This window comes from Molothrus ater, chromosome Z (assembly GCF_012460135.2).
Source record: "Molothrus ater isolate BHLD 08-10-18 breed brown headed cowbird chromosome Z, BPBGC_Mater_1.1, whole genome shotgun sequence".
NCBI classification, from domain to species: domain Eukaryota; kingdom Metazoa; phylum Chordata; class Aves; order Passeriformes; family Icteridae; genus Molothrus; species Molothrus ater.
The window spans coordinates 59,390,699-59,414,308 of record NC_050511.2 but is presented as its reverse complement, the minus strand read 5'-3'; the positions used below and the strand labels follow the sequence as shown (position 1 = coordinate 59,414,308).

Sequence of the window (23,610 nt, the reverse complement as noted above, 5' to 3'; positions counted from 1 at the left end):
AGTTAATTTCTGGACAGAAGGTACATAGATAATAACCCATTTTATTCATTCTGAATAAACAGGTGAAAAAAATAAACAATAAAATGAATAGAACACTTTCTTCAGTGTTCAACTATTTATGACTTCCTTCCCTGCAATTTGGTATCTTTTGCATAGTGTAACATATGAAAAGGTTTTTTATTGGAAAAGCTATGCCTCTACAGGAAGCATAGATCTATACATCTCATAATACTCTACATGAATTAAACTTACCTTAGGATGTAACTGCCCTCTGCCTTCCATTCTAAGTACTGGAAGGAGCCTAGGAATTCAACCTAGATTAACAATTTGATCATGAAAGCTGGCAAGATTAAGTCTTCTAAAAAGAATTTCCCTCCTTTCATCTCAGTCAACAAAAGAAAATTCCCCTAATTCTACTGTGAGTTAGGTGTTTAGAGGAGAGATTACAAAGGCAGTCATGTAAAAACAGCAAAGGGTCTTGACTAAGTTTACAGTTGGGCACTGAGACTAACTGGAGAGAAGCCACTGAACCAGCATAGCTAACACACCTGAATCATCCTTCTTAGAACCTAAAGGCTTGAAAGAACCATTATGAAAAACACTATTCTTCCTCTCAGAAGAGTGAAATTAGAAGTTCAGAGAAGAGGAAACAAAGAGGTTTTTGTCACTCTCACTTGTCTCTCTTATCAGTCACACTCAGAACTCTCCATGTATTTGAGTCACAAAAAGCAGTTTAAAAAGTTATCACAGTTACTGAGAATATAACTGCCATGGTTTCTTACCGACACAATTGCTGTGATGTTAGCAGGCTTCCCTGTCCTTTCAATTACAAGGCGTATAACAGTCGTACTTGTTTCATTGACTACAAATTCTGTTTGTCCACTGAACTTCACTTCTGATTCTCCAGATGTGAAATGAATGAGTAATGCTAAAAGCAAATAAGCTAATAAAGAAGCAGAGGGCATCCCTATAGAAAAAAGATATTAAAATAAATTGTAAATCTAAAATACATAAAGCATTTGTGGTTGACCTTACCAATCCAGTTGGTCCCTCTCAAATCTTCACATACCATGATCATTTTGTGAGTGTCTGAATGAGATAAAAACATGCAGAGGCCTCCACTACAACCAAGACATAAAATGTAAATATCATGTTTATCTAATTCTACTTTTATAATTTTCATTTAGTGATTTTCTAGACAGTACTTATCGACTTCTTCCAGTGAAGGAATAAGGAGCTTCTTTTAAGAAACAATTTTTTTTTACATTACCAAAACTGTTTTAATTTTTAATCAGCAATAATTAACTTCAAGGTTGACAGTTCAATTTCCACTTTCTTTGCTCTCTAGATTGTCTTTAAAAACACACAAAAAATTACAGGAAGGGTGAAGGGTTGGATACTTGCAGTCATCTCACAGATCATTTTCTGACATCTTATTCATCGTGAAATATCCTCACGCATTTGAATATGTATTTGAGTCTTATCCCATGTCCTTTCATGTGTTCCTGTCCCGAAGAACAGCTGTGCTACTTGGCCATTGCAATCTTTATACAGGCAGACTTCGATTTTCATTTGTTTCTGCACAACATCTAGTATTTTCTGTTAGGTTATGCAAACTTAAAACCAATGTTTTCTTTTACATTATCAATTTCTCTTACACCAGAGTCCTGTTTTGTGATGTAAAATTCAATTTCACGTCCCAGGGAAGTCATCTGTGAAAGTGTGATACTGTAAAAGAAAAACTTTTAAAAGAGTCTGGCACCACAACTTTCAAATTATTGCATTGTTCTGCAGAGGCTTATATTGCACAGTGCTGACCACAACTGAGAACACGGATGCTGGATAGGGCAGATTGCTATCATAAGGATCTTAGAAGTTTTGGAAAAAACAAGAGAACAAGAGAATTTTGTGCTCTAAACATCAAAATGCATTACAACATCAAACTTTAATTGAATTAGCTCCCTCACCAAGCTTCCTTTAATCTGTAATCACCATTTTACCCTATTACTCCTTAAAATTTCTGTACAAAAGGTACAAGCAGTATTTGTGCAATGAAATATTTAAATAAAATGTCAATTTGCTTAAAATCATCCTTTCAAGTGTTACAATTACGAGAAAAATCTGGTCAATTGCAGTTGTATAAACTGTGCATAACATTATATTAATATTTGCACATTAATAACATTTAAGATTGGACATGTTTGCAAAGCAGTTTGCTCTCATTATCTGAGTGGCAGTTATGAATATTTAATCATAAATCATCACTAAAATGGCAAATGTCATGCGTACATTAAAACACATTTTTGTAAAATATGTAAATTTGAATCAGAGCTGAGGTCCAGCACATACTCTGAATGATTTATGTTTGCAGTCAGATAGTTTTAATTCTGGACTGAACAGATAATAAGATAGCCTTCAGACCACTTTAACTAATGCAGCTTCAGAAAGATTTCTGAAGTATTTGATTCATCTTTCAACAAATTCTGTCTGGGCAAGAATAAATTTTATGTTGTGAGGACTTGAAATAAAATGCTTTCAGGCAAGCTAAAGAACAAAAAGATCCAAAGGCTTATTAACTATGTACAAATTGGAAGTACAGTCAAGAAAACCATCAATGTTTTCCAGTGTACCTCCAAGCAAAGTCTGGTGGATTGATAAAGTTAGTTGATTTTAATTACCTGTAACAATAAATTCATCTAGATCTGTTGAACATCACAGAGGGAACAGTGAAACAAAAAAAAAGTACGAGCAAAAAATCAGGACTATTTTCTCTATGAAAACAGCTACTCTTTTCACCACCCACTTTTCACACCCACCACTTGAACAATTATGTCTGATTATTTCTGAAAAAAATGTCAGTAATGATTTTGCTGCATAGCTTTACACTACTCTAAGCTTCTATTACCAGGAACACAGTCCTTCAAGATATCTATGGCTCTTACTGGGAATTCAGTATGTAACAACAGAACAACAGAAAGAATGCTTGATTCTCACATATCTATCCATTCAGTAATTCTAGTGCAGCAAAAACTTATGGTGGGAAGCAAAGATAAAATATATATATATATATATACATATATAAGCCCCCTGGAATTTAAAATTATCAGCACTTCGAAGGTTTTTTTTCCTAGTTTTATGTGGAACTGTTCTGAAAAAACAAACAAACAAAAATTCCCTTCAAGCAGGAAAGAAAAGAGTTACCTAACTTTTGTAAACTCTCAGACAATTACACTCTGCAGAAGCAGGCATCATCCATCCTAAACTGAGGAATTTGTTGACCTTTTAGCTTCAGCTGTTACCTTGTCATAGACTTTGCCAATACCTTCCCACGGTAAATGCTTCTAGTAAATAATACTGAAAACATGATCCTTGAGGGCAAGATTACAAAGTTTAGAATTACCTGAATTCTATTACTTCTACTAGAGAGCATACTAAAACTATAGGATTACTCCTGTGGAACAAGAGAAGTTTCACAATCATACCATCAATTATTCAACTGGTGTGTATCCTCCCTTGTTACATTATTTGTACTAAGATTTACTTTGCACAGCCTACCAGAAGTAGTTTTTACTCTATTTATATAAACTACACTTTTAAAATCGTGATTTCTTATTAAATTGATACAATGTAATATAATGAAAAACCATACACCAAGACTAAGAGAATGCTGGACAAATTTATTCAAATTGTTGAAGACATATTATAGGTCCCAGCATTTTACTTAACTAAAAATGAACTCAGTTCATACACTAAATTCCTACATTAATTTATATGGGAATACAATTTGTTTTTTATTAATTATTTTGCATAAAGTTCAGCAGAAGCCTTTGCAAGATCATGGATTACAAGACTCTTTCTTATTTCCCTCACCTCATTAAACCACTGGTGACCCTAATTTGTAACTTATTTTTTAAATTAAGATGAAATTCTAGTCCTTGTTCACTGCTAAATTTTGGTAAACCATCCATTTGGTGATCAAGTACTCCCCTCTGTTTCAGCTAAATATTATTGAGTTCATTTCTCTCCATCCAGGATATCGACATATTCTAGTTAAATTAGTTTAATATGCCAAAGTCATTGCAATGTTTTTATAACAATTACAAGCAATAGAACATCACACATCTTTAGAGTATGTTCAATTGATTAACTATATTGTTGTCATGCTCTCACTTAAGCCATTTCAAACAATCATTTGTAGTACCAGTGGTAGTTCCAAACAATGCTATGTACTGAGGCCTAGATGATGTTTCTAAGTGATTCATAATAAAATTTTCTGGCATCAAAACCAAACCATACCTTTCAAATAATAATCTAGACATTTTAATGGTATTAAAGAATTTTAAAAACATCCCATTCTTCAACCATATAGTTTTTAAAAAGTAAAGAAATCTAACTCAGAATTCTGAGTCATGATCCCTAACACTTTCTTTTAGTATGCATCTTATGGCAATTTTTGAAGCAAATTTGTATTTTCCACTAAAATATGAAATATTAGTGTAGAATTGAACAAATCATATACTGATTCCACACAGTAATTTCCACAATACTATCACAATTTATATAATAAATAGCACTTCAATCTGTTGTCCAAGGTACACTTACGAAACTGGTGAATCACCAGGATTAGCTTCCTGTTCCCAGTCAGCTTCTGGAACAAATTTCAGATGAAGACTTTAAGGTTTATAAGGAATGAATGGTCTTTTCAGCAGATTTTTACACCAGCTTCTGTGCTTAATAAACTAAACCCTTAAGAATGAAAAGAGTTCCTGGCTGTTTTCTTTGAAGTGTGAGGGAATCTATAGCCCAATGGAACATGGAGAGACCAAGAAGGGAAATGAAAGGGCTGCTCCAGATTAAAAATCTGAAATGAAATAAGCATAAAATGCTGGACAGGAAATGGGAAGTGGCAAAAGAAAGAGAGTTAATGAACAAAGTAGCAGATGGAACAAGGGATTAAATATTCTTTACCTCAGAGTTTGTCACTGCTGTTCACAGGAGAAGCAACGAGCTGAAGAAGCACCATTCCCATCCAGCAGCTACAACCTGATTTACCGCTTGCCCATCATTAAACAACTCACTGTATATTTCTAAAGCCCACAAACACAGACAAGCAAGAGTAAGTCCACTTTTCACTGCCTGCCCTTGTTTACTTCCCATGATTACAAACACCCAGCCAAGCCAAACATTAAAAAACTGGCATGCCTAGTACTTTGCATTGAGTACAGCATTACAACTATCAATGGTTGCCAGAAAGAAGTCTATTCACAGCAGAGATGTCAGCACCAGCAGCATCTTTGGCTGAACACAATAGAAGACAGATACATGTGCTCTTTCATACATGAAGTGGCAAATCTCTGTAGTACACAGGAACAGCATAGAGCAAGAAGTTTCACAAGGTCATTGCCACTGCTGCACCTGTTGTAGAAACATATTGAAACCCTCCATATTTACGGCATTCTTTTATTTCAGGCATTCTCAGAACCTCTTGACATATACAACAGTATTGGAGAACAACCTGGGAAAGCAATAGGGATTATAAAAACTTTGATTCACTAAACTTCTCCTTTTTGTGTTGTCAAGGCTCCAAATTAAAGGAGATATATTTTATTTCAGACTTGTTTTTTCCTTGCCTCAAAGTTCCCGCAGTTCACATATATGAAAAAACAGGACACAACAAAAAACAGCATATGGATAGCAGACATTACTCAAACCTGCTCTGCTGGTTGTTCTTCCTTCTTTGGTTTGGGCTTTTTGTTTAGATGTGGAATAAGTCTCTCATTCTCATATATATTGGAAAAGAGAGTTTTCAAAAGGTGTTGTTTCAAAACAATATCCACCTATATCCCCTTTTTGCCCTCAACCTCCTTCAAAGTGAATAAAAAATTAGAATTACACTGACTTTGTGTGCATCCCTGGACCATGCTAATAGTTGCAGAGTCTATCTCACCAGTTTCCATGAACATTCTTCAGTGTTCCATTCTTCTACATGTTTTCCTGTCTTTCTCTTTACTACAAATGCATGTCAGATACCTGACATTCTCCTTCTTATTACTAACACAGGAAAATGCTAACCAATGCACAAATTTTTAGCACTACTAGGTGCTAAAAACCCCTTGATCAGCTTTCACTACCCTGAAGTTTTTGGTCTCAGTTGCCTGCTTCCCTAGTCACTACTGCTGCCTTGACAGAATGGTATCAATGAACATCAGGCGCTAAGAAGATTTATCGGCATTTGAAATTAATGACACTGCCATCAGTCAATTATTCCCCTGACAACTTTCTTTCTAATGGTTGCAGCATTTTTTTCTTAAATCACGTAGTCTATTATCATAGGTATTACTGCGAATGGCAAATTTAATGTAACCTGAACATCTTCATATGATAATTCTTGCTCATTCAATCACCCTTTCTTAGAAAAGGCATGCATCCTTCAAAACAGACATCTTATCCTAAGGAAGAAAGTATACTTAACTTGACTGTCACTATATTTATATTTACTAGTGAGGAAAGTACATTTATCCTCACAGCCAGGAACCAATACATAAAGCAGTAAAGGTGAGGCCAAGACTGAAGCATAAGGAGAAATCCAAATCATCTCACCCTGTTAAGAGAAGTCACTCAGAGCTAAAAAGTGTAAGGAGTCCCGAGTACCCCTTGCAAGTTTTCTGACAATTTCTTTACATTTTCTCAGAAGAATTTGAGTAGATCTAGACTGTTTTCTTAATTTTTATGTTCTAAAACAAATAATTATCACTGAAGAATCAAATGCTATCTCTTATGCCCAGCAATGTCAGAGATTTTCTGACGTAACCACTTGCTCTAATTCTGAGCAGCAAATAAAGGGCAAAACTCTCATGCAGTGAAGAATCCAGTACTTCTAGCAGCAAGCAGAGGAAACAAAAATCTTCTACAAAAATCTGCAACTACCATATAATTTTCATGTCAAACAGAGAACCAAGAAATAATTTTGACTAGCTGTAAGATCTGGATTATTTTTACCCACACTACCTCCAGTGCAATAACTTGGAGCTATTAAGGTGATTTTAAATTTAGAACAGAGCTCAGAGTCTGATCTCTCTTATTGTAAATAAACTTTGGCTGAAATCTGCTAATTAACAATGTTAAAAAATACACCAGTAAAGATCTGAATTTGCTTAATGTTGAAGCACACTGACTTCATCTGCATAACTTTCAATTTATCTCACACAATTGACAAGAATCTATTAATATATAGGTCTGACTACATACTGTGAAAAGCAAGACATTGGTTTTGAGCATTCCTACGTATAGTATAAGTTTAAGTAAAAGGTAAGTATATCGTTTCCAGCTCCACACTGGAAAACATCTTCCACCCATATAGCTCTAATGAACACAGTAGACATCTTTCATAGATGTTAACAGAAATTAATTTACCAGGTATTCCAGAACTAGGGCTAGCTTTTTACCAAGTAACTTTGCATCCAGTAACTTTTGCACCAAGTAACTTTAACTTCAGACACTTACTTACATAAGTAAGCACTTATACACTCTCTTAAACTGGTTTTTGCACCAAAAAGCAAGGGGATTTAAAAAACACAACAAACAAAAAACCAACAATCAAACTAAATCAAAACCAAGCAAGCCCCACACTAAGATGCCTAGCACTCCCAGCTCATACTTGTAGAAGTAACTGCATGATTGAGCATGCCACAGGATCAGACTCTTAACACATATGGAACCAGAAATCCAGCTGATGAAGGTCAGCTGGCTTCATGGCAAAGCAGCCATTTATTATACTTCAGTAGCGATCTTAAATGTCACAATAATTTCCATTTGTATCTCAACTTTGGAGGTTTCTTGCACATCCTCCATGCTCTGACATAACAAATGCTGAGAACATATGTTGGCAGCTGAGGACAAAACAATCACAGTTTCAAATACCTACTATCTGCTGTGAAGGAAGTTCCATGGCCTGAATCAATAGCATATAACAGAAAAGAAATCATGGGTTTCTGCAGTACAGTGGTTATTTTTTTCATATTTAAAACTAAAAATAGAAGCATAATTATACATAATTTATACATAATTTTATTGCAAGAAAAAAACCCAAAAATTTAGGGTACAGAATAGCAAAATTAAACCTCACAGCGAGGATAAGATGGCATTGTTTCAGGTACACTGACAGAATTGTTGCTATCCATAACGGGTTCTTACAATTTAATACACATATATGAAACAAACAGAATTTTTAATGTGTTCCCTAATTATTACAATAATTGAATCAGCAAGATTTTCTTGAGTTCAAAAAAGCATATTATTTGATACAAGAATTTAAGGCATATATAAAACAAGCTTCTTTTCTTGAGTAAAATGTAATAATTTTTCATTAGATTGCAACAAATTAAAGAATCTGTGTGTTACAAAGTCCCCCAAAGACTTCTTTCTGTAGAAGTAAAAACACATTAGTGTAATTTGTAAAGATGATTAGTGTGGGGCCCTCACTCTAATCTATACTATGTATTTATCCCTTAAATCCAGGCAATTTGTTTTTAGATAAAACACATAATAAAGTATTTATTTCTCAGAGAAGAGAACCCTTAAGCAAAATTTGTTTGGATCCAAAGCCTTCTTACACTACTTTTATCATGAATTCTACTTTGCCTGGCTTTCTAAACCTTTTAACCCATGTCACAATTTATTAATCACTATTTAATAATTAGAATAATTCCCTTATTAACTGGGTATTTCTTTTCATTCTTCTAAGGCACCCTGCAGTCCAAGACAAGGAAAGCTCTTTGTTGATTAGTTATTTAAGACCAGCAACAATAACTATGCAGGAAAGAAAGGTGCTTTGAGAGGATTACACAAAGCTAGTTCTCAACAGCACCAAGCCAAAAGCAGCAAATTACAAACCCACATACTTCATTGCATGTAACCAAATTGGCTGGTTGAAATGCTAATTGCCTTTCAGCAAAGCTAAAGGCAGACAGAGGACCCTGAGCTTCAGAGAATGGCAAGCATTTTTTACCCCACTTCTGCACCATTGTCTTGCTGAGAATTCTTCAAAATCTATTCATAAAGGTAGCTCTCTTGCTAACCTTTAAAAATGTGGGAAATTTCTAAAGCTCTTACCAATACCTCAGATCTGTTGGCCTGCCAAACCCGTAACAGATGGCTGAATTAAGGCCATGTTAAATCCCTAATGAAGTAAAGCTTGAAACAATTCAGAGCAGTAACATATTGGACCAGTCCAAGATAAGTGACTGAGAAGTTTCTTTTGCCATCAGAAAATGAGAGTCATAACAGCTTTCTAATTAATTAATTTATACAAGATTAGATAAACAAAAATATCATGGTATAGGACAAATGTAACATTGCTGTTACATTCTTGAGAAAATTCTGTCCTGATTAAAATAATCCACAAATACAAAAGCTCTGATAAACATGCAAAGCATCTTCTTTGCTTCTTTGCTGTTTAATTTCACCAGATAAATTTAGCCTGTCAAATATGCCTGTTTCAGTAAATACCAGCATACTTATCTTAACTACAACCTTGGTTTGGATTTTCAAATTGTTTCAGTACAAGAAAATACAAGAACTTTAGTTTTATAGGAAATACTCATAAGCCCATCTATTAAGCATTTTTTTCATATTTTTCATTTTTTCATATTTCAGACTTATAGCTTGAATATTCTATCTGAAACTGCCTCAAGTTCTCACACACAAAGTTAGCTAGATCTTGGAAGTGTTTATTTACACAAAGTATTTCCCAGTGATATTATCCCCTGAGAAAGTGACTTAAGCAAGTGAGAGTTTGCAGAAATTTGCAAAAACATTTGTGATTTAGTATTTTTTTTCCCAAATAAAATATGTTACAGTGGGTCCACCTGGAGTAAGACAAATGGCAGGTAATATTGTTTTCCCCTGCCTTTTTTTTTCTTTCCTTAAGAAATAGTAATGACACTCCTATTAGACAGACGTAATTCTTGAATTTTTGGAACTATGACAATGCCTACAACTGACGGCAGTGTCTTTGTAAAATTCAGTTTTATTATGGAGATATTATAGAGCACCTGACTCTTAATATATATTGAGAGAAGCATTTAGACACTATATATGCTTATTTCTAGAGAGGAAAAGAACTGATATATTCATGTGTATATGACAGTTTTTATATATATATATAATTTTTATTTATATTTATATACAGTTATATTTATATACTGGCTATACTATAATTGGCCAGTCTTGTAGAGTTGTAATGCAAGTACAATTTCTACAAATGAGTACAGCCGATCAAGAGGATTACACATGTAAAAATAATTATATATGTGATCATATTTTTAGAAGGTCAAGGCCTAATAGTCCATGAGCAAATAATTTCAGCATATATTTTTTATTTACTATTGCCTACCTATGTTTTTGTTTTTCTTAGTGAACAACTAAATTGACTGGTACCAGGAACACCCTGGAAGAGGCTGGTATTATTCAGAAATAAAATTTAGCTAAATTGCATCAGATACTATATCTCAAATAATAGCAAGAGTCATACATAAATTTTACTGTTCCAATGCTTTCCAAAACACCTGGGACTAAAACACTTCTGATGTAGCTGAGACAAACTTTAGATTTCCCTTTCTTCAAAGGGAAGAACATATTTTTCCAATTTTTCAATGAAATATTCTAAAATTAAAGTTCTGTTAAGCTCATAGACAACTTTTAAACCATGCTTATTAAATATCCCTTTATTGTTACCATGTCACAATTCTGAACACCAGTGGTAGCTGGGTAACAATGTCAAAGTTGATTTATAGACCATCAATGTTTTTCTCACAAATTGCTATAAATCATTGCTGCCCAATGAATGAGATCCTCACAGACCTCTGTAGTGATACTCTTCTTTAGTGTTACACAACTAAAGGAATATGCTATCATAGCTTTTCCAATACTTTAATTTCAGTCATCATATTTACATTCTAAGTAAAATATTCATGTAAGCATTTGTAGGTTTAAGCACTCAATTTTTTAATGGAATTCCAAATCAAATAAAAACATACTGAAGATAATAAGCTTAAATAAAAATCCATGGGTAGTAGAGATTTTAATACAGGCTATGATTTAGACCCAGTTCTGAAAATTTATTTCAAATAAAGCTTACAACAATTTCTCAGGGAAGAATTGCACAGTAGATCTGAGTGCATGAGGATCAATCTCATTCACTAGCACCAACAATTTGAAACTCCTCCAACATTGTTTTTCAACCTTAAAAATACTGATAGCACAAATAAACTGCCCAACGCTAGATTTCACAAAAACAGATAACATTTTCCCATCGATTTTCATGTGTCCAGAGACCACACTGACAATCTAATAAACATGTGCTCCCATTATCGATGTTAATTAATTTTTTCAGAGGTAACTTTAGTAAACATCATTGATATCTTCATCTAAATCTATTAAAACACAAAAGTGTATTAGAAAACTGCTAAAGCACAAAACTGTGGTTTAGAAATCTATAAAAACATAAATATCAGTAACAACTACAAATTAGAAATTTTATACCCTTGAAATGTGATAGCTCTTATATTATCAAACATTTGACAGTTTCAATTTTAAGCCTATTATGCCATGAATTATTTTATTTCCTCAGGAATCTGGTTCTTTTCAGTCTTTCAACACTAAACTCTGTTTAGTAGGAGAAGCTTGTTCTAGGCTTAAGGTTCAGATAAACTAAATATATCACACTCTACCTTCAGTTCTTAAACTGTCCTCATGGCTGAGTCCCAAAATATTTAATACTTAACTAAAAGATCTATTCTAGAAAACATGCATAAAGTACTATCAAGAAAAAAAAACAAAAACACTTTTGGCTTCTATATAATGAATAGGATTTTTTAAAATCACATGTTATTTCATATCTGCACTATAAAGCAATTACAGACTCATTAAAAAACAATGACTGATTTTTGGCAAGCAGTTCCAAATACATTTGATCTTAACTTTATCTGGGTTAGCAAGAGTGAATTATGCAATGTCTTACATAGAATCAACACATCAAAAGCAAGAAGCAGAAGCAGTATTTCTAATTGTAATCACTTACATCCCATATTGTAATTAATAAATGTTTAAAATTCATTCCTTATTAGACAATGACTTGAAAAATTCATTCTTACTTTCAACTCACTCTCCTTTAAAATACACAGTGCATAGGCAGCTCCTCCTCTTCTATTTTCACCTAATTTAAATTGCCAATGTTTTATTGTTTTTTGAGAGTCAAAAATTGTTGGCTTCAGACTGAGCTGCATCCTGATAGCATCCCCTGAGAACAGAATTTTCCACTGGAAAGACTACCGTCTCCACCCTGCCTGGCTTTGCAGAGCAGGAAGAGAAGCTGCTGGAACAACAGAAACCTTAGCAGACTGTCACCCTCCAGCAGCCCCTCATGGATGGATGAGCCACAGGCTCAGCGTCTGTCGCTGCTAAACCCCGTCCCTGCCGCAACAGGTGCTGCCTGCAGAACATCAGGCTGGACAGGGAACATCTCTGCAGCTGATACAGGATGCTTCCAAAGCAACTACTGCCTCAGAGAGAGGGACAATAAACGTACCTGGACCCGGGGACAGGAACATCCGCGTCTTCTGGACTCCGACAGCCGCCTGCACACCCCCTGTCACTCACGCATTATGCATTCCCGTCTCCTACTCCTCCCTCTGTTCTGAGCAGCGCCCAGCACTCTCCTCCCTCTCCTGACTGCTGCTGCCTTCCCACTGCTGTGGAGATAAAAAGGGGTGGGATGGAAGAGGACAGAATTTTTTCAATGCCCAGCAACTGCCGCTGCACTGCCGTAGTTGAGATAGAGCCAGCCCCTCCCGCCAGCGCCTTGGCAGGTCTTCCACTCAGCTTGGGCTGCACTGTTGTATTATTCTGTACAGCAAAACTGACAGGTTTTATTATTGGATTATGACAGATTTTGGATTCAAGTTCTCAGTGGCACCCGAACATGCAGCTCATCTTAATGCACAGCTATTCAGTGCTCAGGGTGGAGAAACAATTCTCTGCTAGAGAAACAATTTCCAATCCTAGATAAAGCATTTCAGACTCACTCTAGCTAATATCAGATTCATATTTAACGGTCACCACCATCCCAAGAAAATCCTGAGCCACAAGACAGAAACAAAGGCAATACTCAGATGTTGTCAGTGTTCGCCCCCAAACGCACAGATTCTCCCACTTAAGAGCATATAAGTATCAAAATTTCTTCTTATCCAGTAAAGGAGAGAAGGAATAAATAGAGCACAGAAGTATTCAGGCAAAACCAAGACAGAATCTAGTATACTCTATGCCTCCTGATGTCATTAGCCTAGTCACTACATCAATCTGTACTGAGCTATGATAATTTGGGAATAATGTAAACAGACATGGAAAGGTAAAGAAAATGCTAGAGAATGATGAAAGGTTAGAAAAATTACTTAGTAAAAAGCATTTTACTAAAAACAATTTGCTTATAAAAAATGATGTTTATAGTAGAAGCATTCCACCTAACAAGCCATCCAGTCTAGTGTAGACTCATAGCAGAATAGGATGAAGTGTCTCAAAGAGGTGGTTATTTCCCTCCTCTGACAAAATAGGGCGTCCAAATAGTTATCTTAGACTACTACCTAGCTTTGTTAGGTAAGAAGAATCTCTCTATTGACTCTGTATACAGCTAAAGAGAAAATCAATGTTGATAAATAAAAATTTGCAGTATAACTGATAAAGTCATGGACAATCTAATATGCATATGATAAAGTAGACATTAATAATCACAAAAAAATCCAGTTCTTAAGAGTTGAGGAAATATTGAGATGATTCACCTAACATTACAAAAATTCTCTTTTAAAAAAAACTTTAAGTGTATTTTTTTGCTTCTAAACAACTGTGCTGTGCATGTAAAAGGAATTCAGGTTGTTCTCTTTAGTAATCTGTTTTATATGTTTAATCACTTCTTCCACTAGCTCACCTGGGTTTATATCTGGCCATATTTTTTTGATCAATACTTTATTATGCATATTCATCTTGGAAAAAAAAAAAAGGAGCAAGAAGCATTCCTTCTAAAGCCAATATTGATAGTATTGGCTTTAGAAATGCAAAATTTTCCACCAGTCATAATTTAATGCATGAACATGAGAGATAAGCAGCATGTTTTTCAATACCATACTGTTATTATATTTCAGCTTTAAAATCTAAATACCATATTGTTTTTCTTCTGTGGATCAACTGGCCAAAAGGATACTAGAGGTATAAGACTATTTTTATCTTTTATTCTACAATGTTGTTTCAGCTTATATAATTTACCTTATGTTTTCCTCTTTTCATCCACTTTTTGTACAAAGCTCACCTCTTACTAGCAATCAGAGGGGCTGCCTTAGCAGTCATTAGTTCTCAATCACAGAAGGCCTGAGCACATAAAACATTGCTAATTACTGAGCTGGAAAGCTAAGGATGAATGAGAACTCAGACTTGGGCTCAGTAATTCATGTGGTTATTCTCATGGATTCTTTCCAGAAGACTGCATTCAGACCCAAAATGACTGCACCTTTTGCTGTGCCCTCTGACTCAACACGTGGTACACTCCATGTTTTCTCTCAAACTCTGAGGATTTCCTAATTACTTTTTTTCATTTTCATCATACCACTCCAGGGATCTGTGCTTCCTTTTGTTACATGTGAAGATGAGAGACAGCTACCATAGGATTTTGTCAGTGATAGTCCTCAAGTAGCTGGAAGGATGATGGTGATTGACATCAGACACTCTACACACACACTTTTAACAATTCAGCATGCAGCCCACACTGCACTCCCAACCCTTACAAATGTCAGAGACAAACAATCAGGACTGGTATTGGACCTACAATAGATCTGGCATTGCACAGAATTATGCCTCCAGGTCAGCCTTAGCTTCTCTTTTCAATAAAAGCAGTAAATAAGGTATATTAAGTACACACCTCACTTCTTTGTTTGTTTGGATACCCTTTGTTCTGAAATCATTAAAACTCTGTAAGCAAAAAATGGCTCTGCTGCAAGTAAACCAATACTGAAAGCGCCAGAAACAACAGACCCCAGTTTGTTTGTTTGTTTTGAAACCTTGCCTTTTCCCTTCATTTGGCATCATCTGAAAGAAAAGACCATAGAAGAGGGAGTTAGAAACAAATTCCTGAGAAAGAACACATGACTTAAAGAAGCAAGAAGAAAAAAACACCTTACAAAGGCTTTTCAGGAATGTGTACTTTCTCTTCTTTACATTTTTGTTTCTATTAAGTAAGATTTTTGTGTTATATCAGTGCCATTTGGTTTTCAGTAAGAGGTACTGAAATATTAATCTACAAATATCAAAAACCAAAAATAAATGCTATAATATTTTTTTTATTCATAAATGCCTCAAAAATTCACCTGTGTTTTCACCTGCAACATCCAAGCTTCAGAATTCTGGGCTAAGCACCTATTTGGATGCAAGTACCAAACAAAGAGATTCAAAAAATGTTGAAGTTTTGGTCCTGCACAGGTTCAACTACTCAGAACAAGGAACAAGAAGCATGTGCATAGCTCTTTCATAGATCAATGCTTAATTATGATATAACAGACAAGTTATTTTTACCTCTTATTTATAAATCAAGCTCTCCAATATGATGCACTTCAAAAATACATAATATCCCCCAGATAGAGGCAGATACTGAAGCTCATCGTGCTTCTTCACAGAGCAATCTCAAGATATAGAATATTTTCCTCCAAAATTTAACTTGGTCTAGGTAGTCAGCTGTTAGTTGTTTGTTTGTGTTTTTTTAAAGTGGATTTTCTTTGAATGATGGTCCATGGTGCTGAGTGTTTTTGCAAGATAAACCATGCTAGAGATGGCCACAAGCACTAATATCCTTCCCTGTGCATGTGCAGCATGTGCTCGATTTTTGATTCCGATTTGTTTGTTTTGCTGACATCTAGGTTGCATTCGCCTTTCTCCCTTATTATTTAGTGTGATTCACACGGGGGACCACTTCCAACTGGCAGTATTGAAAGAAACAGCAGCCAGAACTATAGAACATGGCTTTAGTAGCATAGTCTTCAGGGAACTATGCTAAGTCAAGCTTTAAAAGAGGGCAGAACCAACCAAAACTTATACCAAAGAGGTGTGCTCATCTCACAGCCTGACTAGTCTGTACTAGCAGGCTTCTGACTATCCCATAGCAGTTTAGAATCATGGTTGGGTTGTCTCTTTTTCAAAATGTGAAATGAGGTTTCTGATCACTTTTTGGTTGTTCTACCTGCACTCTCTGGAGACCCCTATCCAGCCTCCCAATGCCAGAGAAATGCAAAACCACTGCCAAGTGACACCTGACACCAGACACTTGCACTGCTCTTTTTCATGAACTTTACCACATCCTTTTGTTGGGCTGAGAATGCTTTAATGTCATAATCTTGATTTTACTGCATAGGTTCCTGATAAATAAACAAACACATGCAGGAAATAGAAAAAATAGACAAATGCAAACAATGCTAATAAACTGAGAAGACTGTATAACAAAATTTGAGTATTACACTTCTGACTGATCGGTTTATGCCAGACTAGTTCATGTGCTGACATATATAGGTAAACTCAGATAATGATCTTCTATTTTTTAGAAATGTCCAGGATTTAAGAAACTGAAAAATGAGAACTTTCAAGCATATCGTGCTCTTTTTCAGATGTTTTTTAATGTTTTTTCAGTGGACAAACATTAATTTGTTTGTGCTTCCTATGATCAATTTAATAAAGATTAACGTTTTTATGGTACAGATCCTTACTTGTATGCAGATAAAGCAGGCTGATGTTAACATTTTAAAAGAGCTTTTAACATAAAAACTTGATTTACTCCTAGTATTAGGAAAAAGAAAATAGTTCCTAGCATCTGCTCATTAAAGGCTGCTATATTTTAACTCACATTACAACAGAAACACTATTCATATAATCATAAGTTTTTGATTAATGAATTCTCATTTGACAAGACATCCTCAAAAAGTGACATGGCTTTTTAAAAATGTCAATTTAAATATTAAACTGTACGAAAAATGAACACTTAATGAGAAAATAACTGCCTTGTTTCAAATTAGTGCATCTTAGATTTGGGTGATCAAGCTCATCATGCCATTTTGAGACAATTTAGATCATTTATGTCACTCTAATGATGCAAGAATGTCATCTGTGAAGGGTTGGTATGGTTTTACAATGTTACATAGCTCATTTCAAACCAAAGTGCATGCTTACTGGCTTGTGTGCCATGTGAAGAAACAGCAAGATGAGAACTTGTCAAGACCTGCCTGCCTGCTTCTCTTATGCAGTGACTGCTGCTAAATGAAGTCGCAGTCTTGCTTCTTCAAGTGCGTTCACCTCTTCATTTGCAGTGTGTCACTGATAATGTACATTCTATGCAGAAAATAAGTATTACAAGTATAATCTAAAAAAAATCCATCAAAACACACAACTTCTGAGCATGTCAAGCACTAGACTGTAAATTCAAATAGAATGGTTAACAAAAGCACATTTTTTTGAAGGTAAGATATAATAAAAATATTAAAACCTCTCTATATCTCCTGCATCTAATTTGGTCTTAATTTCAAAGTCCTCAAAAACTATTTAAAAATAAAAGCAAGAGGATTCCAGATGCTGTATACAACTTAACTTGCTTTCCCAGCTCACAACTAAGCATTCTGTTTGCTTCCTTTCGAATGAGGAAAAGAACTACTTGGAAACACAAAATCCCTTAATCTTTCAACTTAAGAATTGACTCTTCTCTTTTTAAGTGAAACATTGAAATGTTTTCTCACTAATTGATTACCTTCCCCCCTCAGAATTAAAGACAAATTACTTGAGAAACTGAAATTAAGTACCTACAATAAATACAAACTTTCAATGGAAAGCTTTAAGGCCAGAATTTTTGTTTCAGAAGTAATTATTTTCCATGTTTATGAATTTATTTTCCTGGCTGTGTGGAATCCTGGCATTCATCCTTGCCTGTACAAAGAGGTGCTGAAACAATTTGGCATTCCAATGCTGAGATGGTGCTTCTGAGGACTGTCAAGCACACACAGGAGAAAATAATAAAACAGTGCTAATACAGTAGAAAACATGCTTATTTTGGAGTTGGTCTCCAAGGGAAAGAATATAACTATTGTCAATAAATCTGCTTTTCATAATACAGTTTCATTTGTGCTTTGAAGACATTCATGATTTCCTTCTATTAATATAATACTTGATCTGTAACATTTTAAAATGTTATTTCTAATTAAATAATTGTATGTCATTGTTTTTTTTGTCTTTCTAAAATGAAATGCATTTATAATAATTTATTCCCTGTGACACCTGAAATTTGAGTACCTCAAACGCAAGCAGATTGAAAATAAAACCAGTTAATTATTTTTATACTGCAAAGGATCCTAAAGCAACTGCATATAAAAGTTCTAAACATGATTTGTTATTTGCTATCTAGGTATTGCAAAAGCTCACATTGATGCAGGCACACCATCTAATGCATAAATTTTCCTACAAAATATAACTCATGTAACAGCACCATGAAACACATTTTCACACGGTCTTTTAATTTGTGGCATTCCAAATCAAAAGAGAGGTTGTTCAGGCAAGAAATAAAACCATTCCATGGGAAAGTGATATACAAAGGAAAAACTACTGAAATGCATGTTTAAGGCAAAGAGTATAAAATAATAAATCCTATATTGTTTAAAATCTGTATAAGATCAGCTAACTTGATCTTTTAAAGTTGTTTCCAGTTTACACTCATCATGTGTGGTGCTTCCCTGTGGCTTGTTATTCTACTTCAATGGCAGAGGGAGGAAAACAGCAAAGCTCAGTAACCATACTGCATAGCTCAATGTAACCATGGAAGCATTTGTCCATTTGCCAGAGTCTCTCCATAACGATTCAACCATTCATTTCATTGAATCAATATTGAAGCTTTTAAGATTTATTACTTGAGTGAGGAGGAAAACTAATAAAACAGACTCTTTGTTGCTTCCCATTAAATACAACTTGTCACAGTAGGCATATTAATATCTTGCATACACTTTACTGATGCCATGTAGGCTATGTTACTGTCTCTCCTGATGAAGATTACTAGTAACATATTTGCATTCACATCCCTGATACTTTCTAAAAGAATTAAAGGTTTCTGATGTGTTCTACTGTCCCGTATAGAAACTAAATCAAATAGAAAGACAAAAGTTGTAAGAAAATGAGAGTGGGAGGAATCTATTTTAAAATTCATGAACATGCTCCCTTCCAAGAGTCTGTTTCAAGTAGATCATTCTCATATTTATGTCATAAACTGAATATTTGTAATCATATATTAAGTGCTTTAAAAAGTTGAATGAGATTATTTATTTTACAAGTATTTTCATATTTTTTGAAATAGGCCATATTTATCCAGAAATGACAGATGCAAAATTGAAACAAACATGTTTTGTATGAAAAACAACCATTTCTTAAGCTGTATACTGGTAAGTATTTGATATTACAAATAGCTATATATGTTTTTTGTTGTAATCAATTTTGTGTGGAAAATTTGAAAGGCAGCATAGTAAGATGTTTACAACTACAATATTATTACTTATTACTAATATCAGGAGCAGAGAGTATTAATCCAACACTTTCATTTAGACTTATATGCCCTTATAGGTGAAAATGGAAGGCTCATAAACAAAGAGTTTATCAGGCTGTGGATGTCACACCTGTTTCTATGTAGAAGATTTTTATGACTCTGAATCAGACTCTTTCCATGAGATAGCCTCCCTGGTCCTGCTCCCACTCCCTTCTACTGTTCCCTTTCCCTTTGATAAAAAGCTGCTCAGCATATACCACTCTTCCAGCCAGAAGCAGCTTAAAACAAAGGATGAAAGTAATGCTAGGATATTTCAGAGAATTCTCTTCCTTGCCTATAGGCCTCTGCTCACATGGTAAGAACAGAAGAGGCATGGAAGAGGCAGCTGCAGAGCTGACAGGATTGCAGGGGCACCGACGCCAGTATGAGGGCACTTTCCCACTTCCCAGTGGAATGATATCAAAGGACAGTTTGCCAGAGAAAGCTTTTGTCAGCGGTAGCTGCAGGTAACAATGTACCAATATGGAATACATTCATTGTAGAAACTTGTGAGGAAAGTCTGTATCAACTAAGATACAACCTTTGCCAATATGGTATATAACATAAGCAGGTTTAAAGGGTTATAATATCAGCAAGTTCAGAAACAGACAGATTTACAGATTTTGGCTTTAGAGAATGCACAGTCACAAAGCAACAAAGCACCTATGGAGCTACTTTGTCATTTTATCTCCATATGTGACCGGATCTTACTGCTATTACTCATCTACACAGAAGTATTCCCTTCCTTCAGGCTGGATGTCTCCTGAAGGCATCCCTGCCAATGGGGGATCTACACATAAGCTGCCTGTAGCCTCAGGTTTGCCCCACTGGCCCAAGATCCAGAAGCATTTTATACCCTTTTGTATGCTGACATGTACCAAAGCCAATTGCAGTCATCAGAGCTCTCTCGTTTCTCCTGTAATTCCTACCTGGTGTGGCTCTTAGTAGAAATCACACTGACCATCAAAAACAACTGCAATAGGGGAAGATGTGGAGACCCAAGTATCTTTTGTCACAGACATAAAATTTCATTATGAAGACATGAAGATATTTGTAATATGTAGTTCAACAAGGATTACAAATAGATCTCCTCCACACTCTCTCCCTGTAAATACAAAACTCACAACTGAATGTTTGTGTTATCAATATTAGTGGAACAGGAATGAGAGTATTACAGTAATACAGAGTTCACCGGATAAGCTGGTTCCATTAAAACAAGTCATATTAACACTGCTGAATACCTTCAAAGCTAAAATAAAGGTCTTCTGAATCATTTTCCTCTGAAGAAATTCAAGCAGAGAAGCCGCTCACCATAAGTGTCCAATGTGATTCTGTGACTGGGAAAGAAAAAACAAGCATGTGTCATCTTCAGACACATCAACAGCAGATTAGTGACAAGTAGTTGAGATGGTGGAATTACTTTTGTACGTGGAACTAAAGGGGTGGATATTTGAAATTGCATAAATACTGGTATCTGCATTTTAAAAACAATGCTGTAACTCAGGGAGGATCTAAATAAATCAAATTCCCGGAAACCGAGACCTAGAGAAAGAAAACAAGTCAACATACTCTGAATGCTTAATTAATTGAAAACAAATGAGATGAAGACTTGAAGACAGCACAAATATTCCCTGTGAAGAAAAAGAAGATAAATACTGAAAGGTTTCCTTACTTTACGCAGGAAAAACATATGAAATAGTAATAGCTATTGACTGGATTTATTACAGTCATACAGTAAAAATTGGAAAAAATTTGTGATAATCTTTAAAGCAAATGAACAAAAGCCAAAAACCAACCAACCAAAAGACCCCAAGGAAAAACCTCAAACAACCAAAAAAAAAACCCAAACGCACTCCAAAAATAATTTCATCTATTACATTACCAAAACAGTTATTCATCAACAGATAGGAATTCCAAATCTAATAACAAAATCCATATGTGATTAATTTGAAAGACATTTTCGAGAAACTATACTGCATTTTCCCATACTTTTTACCATAACTGAATGGACTCCCTGATAGATTTTCTTATTCAGAGGGTACTTAAGCAGTAAATCAGAAGCAAATTTGCAGTTATTTACAGTTTTTGAAAATAAAATATCAAACAACCAATCCACCCTACTGGCTGCATTGTGAAAGGCACACAGCATATTTCTATTATCAATACACATTAATGTGTATTGTTACTGATTCCTGTCAAGTAACCAAAGGGGAACAGCAAATATGTACAATATCACACAGGGAAAATACAGTCTCAATCCAATTGTATTTTTTCATTTACTGTCATTTAAACCATAACATAAATTAAACAAATACATTCTGGGTCATTTTAAGCCATTTTTCTTTTGTTGGACCCTTGCTAAATAAAAAGGATTTATGGTAGTTTTGAGGATCAATGGTTGGACTTAGTGATATTAAGGGTTTATGATTATAGCTAAATGTATATATGTAAATATTTCTACCGGAGAACAGACTATACAGTGTCTGTAGATTTAGCATTATTCGCTTCTTGCATACTTTTATAAAGATCTTGAAAAATTCCTCTTACTGCATCTTACAGTCATGTCTTAATAACTTCCTTTGGTGTGTGCTGGAGTTGCAGAGCTACCTTGACATTACTATTTCCTACAATTGTACTACTATTGTACTGCCAATTACCTAGCAGAGAAGCAGAGACAGACAAAGGCTGTACATGTATTTCTGTGTGAATCTCTTAATGAGTAAAAATTTATCTTGTCATTCAAGGAATTAAAATATACATTTAGACACTTTGACACTAGTTATTGAAATGCAAATCTAGACTGGTGGCACCAAATCATAGAATGGCTTACAAAAACAGTGGTGGCACATGACATGGGATAGCCTCCAGATGGAAAGAATACGTTTGGGATTTTAATAAAAAATTACTAACAAGTTATATCAGCCCCCCCTCCACATTTTCCTTACAACTCCTTTCTAAAAATTTCTTAAGATCTTCCTAATCTTTCTATGTGTATACTTCCAAGCTCTGATCAGGCCACACAAGAAATAACATGACCAAGAGGAATGTGGTACAGATCCATGCAGATGCTGTTGAAATGCCATGGTGTGATTAACACTGACCCTCTTGCTCATTGAGAATGCACTATTAGGATATGCAAAGTAACTTACATGAGAATAGAGAAAGGCTGTATTCTTATTAGCATTCATGGGAGCAATGCAGCCCCAGTCTTGTTCATCAGGTTTGGAATATACTCTTTTGTTATTGATGGGAAAATGTCACCAGTTACAAATGGTTACACACATGGGTGTAGCAGGGTCAAAGCAAACTCCAGTACTTTTTTCCCCGTTCTAAGGCAGAGTGCTGCTTCAGCAGTTCTTTTTTGACCTGGTGGTATACCTCTGTAGATAAAAGAAATGGTGAAATTCCCTGTTTCTGATCTTTGCTGTAGCCTCACAACCCAAAGATTAAAAAAAACCTCCAAAAGGATATTACATTAGTGGTGCATGATGGGTCAATCATTAGATACCACTGCAGGCACCCTTGCGTACAAACTCTGACTTCAAACTCCTCTACTGATCCACCCACAGCTCTGATGAGTCTCATAAACCAGTCTTTCAAAAGCATGAATAGGATCTGAGTCATCAGTTTCCCAGCTACAGATAACTGCAGTTACTTCACTTCTATTACTAAAGCTTCCTTTAGAAAACAAAACAGAACTGCTCGGTGCTGCAAATATTCCTTACAAGTTATGGTACTTCTTAATAGATGAAATCCTAAATCTTGAAGTTAAAATTAATTTTCCTCAAGATCCCACAAGAAAACTTTGGGCTTATGGGAAATTAATTAAATTTTGTTATTTTCAACACTGCTCTTTCCAGAAATACAGTGGTGGAAGGCTCATTCTACCTGCATTTAGCATGCCCAAAAATAAAATCATTCTGGGACTTCTACAAATATGTTCACACATTTGTCATGTAATCTGACAATCC

The 23,610-nt window shown here is 35.0% G+C and overlaps 1 protein-coding gene across 1 annotated transcript in view; it reads right to left on the bottom strand.

The window, feature by feature from the left end:
* ADGRV1 (adhesion G protein-coupled receptor V1) overlaps positions 1-23,610 on the bottom strand; it is a 287,213-nt gene that overhangs the window by 261,427 nt on the left and 2,176 nt on the right. The window contains exons 2-4 of the mRNA XM_036402940.2: positions 20,881-20,976; positions 12,587-12,749; positions 783-967 (exon numbers count right to left, since the gene is read on the bottom strand). Coding sequence (XP_036258833.1) covers positions 783-967; positions 12,587-12,608 — 207 coding nt within the window. The 5' untranslated portion in view covers positions 12,609-12,749; positions 20,881-20,976. The remainder of the gene's footprint in view (positions 1-782; positions 968-12,586; positions 12,750-20,880; positions 20,977-23,610) is intronic.